General features: G+C 48.4%; 1 protein-coding gene across 1 annotated transcript in view; it reads left to right on the forward strand.

Moving 5' to 3' along the window:
* Window positions 1-1,282, forward strand: part of LOC119592804 (transient receptor potential cation channel subfamily A member 1-like) — a 33,214-nt gene that overhangs the window by 30,243 nt on the left and 1,689 nt on the right. The window contains exon 18 of the mRNA XM_037941712.1: window positions 401-522. Coding sequence (XP_037797640.1) covers window positions 401-522 — 122 coding nt within the window. The remainder of the gene's footprint in view (window positions 1-400; window positions 523-1,282) is intronic.

Below are 1,282 nucleotides of genomic sequence, written 5' to 3' on the forward strand. Positions count from 1 at the left end.
GGGGGGGGGTCATTTTTTCTCTTCCTCTTTTGCTTCTTTTTTTATTCGTTATCGTCCTCTTGACTTTCTTGTTGATGATGTTGCTATTCGTCCGCTTTTTCGACATTTTTTTTTCTTCTGATCATCATCATCAATATTTCTATCTATCCATCTATCAATCTTCCACTTTCTCATCTTCCCACTCCCTCTCCTCTGCTCCCCCTCTTCCCTCCTTCACTCACGAGTCATTCTAATTCTCCCCTCTCTCTCCTCCACTTTACCCCAACCACACCCATCCATACTACCTTACTCCCATACACCCCACCCATCCACCCAACTATCCACTCCCCATCCACCCATCCACCCCACCCACACACCCCACTCATCCATCCAACCTCCCCATTCACCCACCCACCAACAGCCCTCCTAGCCGTGTTCATGATCCTGATGCCTATCCTGTTGGTGAACCTGCTCATCGGCTTGGCGGTCGGGGACATCGAGGCGGTGAAGAAGGATGCTCAGTTGAAAAGGATCGCCATGCAGGTAAGGGGAAGGGAGAGGAGGGTAGGGTAAAGGGAGAAGGAAAAGGGGAAGGGGAGAAGGGGGAGGGTGGGAATTTGCGGTGAAGAAGGGTCGCTATGGGAAGGGAGGGAGAGGGGAAAGGAGGAGGGAAGGTGCGGTGAAGAAGGAAGCACAGTTGAAAAGGTAAGCCATGCAGGCGAGTTAAAAGGAGATGGGGAAGGGATTGAGGGAATGAGGGAGAGGAGGAGGGAGGAAATGAGGGAATGATGGATAGGGAAGGAGAAGGAATGTGGGGGGAGGGAGGGAAGAAAGGAATGAGGGAGATATGGAAATATTGGGATGAGGAAAAGAGGGAGGTAGGGATACAGAATGAGGGTGGAGGAAAGAGAGAGGGAGGGAGGGAAAAGGGGGGGAATGAGAGTAGGAATGCGGGAGTGAAGGGGAAGGAGAGAAAGGGGTAGAGTGTAATTTGTCGCTACTCATGAGAGTTGCAAAAATTATCATAATTTTTCTGCAACTTGACATAAGGATAGTTAAACAGGTAAATAAATATACTGTGAATATAGAGGAAAAGTAATCAACAAGAGAAAAAAAAGATAACGCACGATTGAGCAACGATGCAGGAGACTAATTAATTTTTCTTTCTTTAAATTCTCCTCCCTTTCCTTCTATCTTTATTCCCTACCCTTTGAATGCTTCCTCTTTCCTTGGTTCTCCCTTCCCGCTTTATCCATCCCCTCCCCCTCACACTTCCACCTCTCCCTCTCCCTCTCCATCCACT

Source organism: Penaeus monodon, chromosome 31 (genome assembly GCF_015228065.2).
Source record: "Penaeus monodon isolate SGIC_2016 chromosome 31, NSTDA_Pmon_1, whole genome shotgun sequence".
Taxonomy (NCBI): Eukaryota; Metazoa; Arthropoda; class Malacostraca; order Decapoda; family Penaeidae; genus Penaeus; species Penaeus monodon.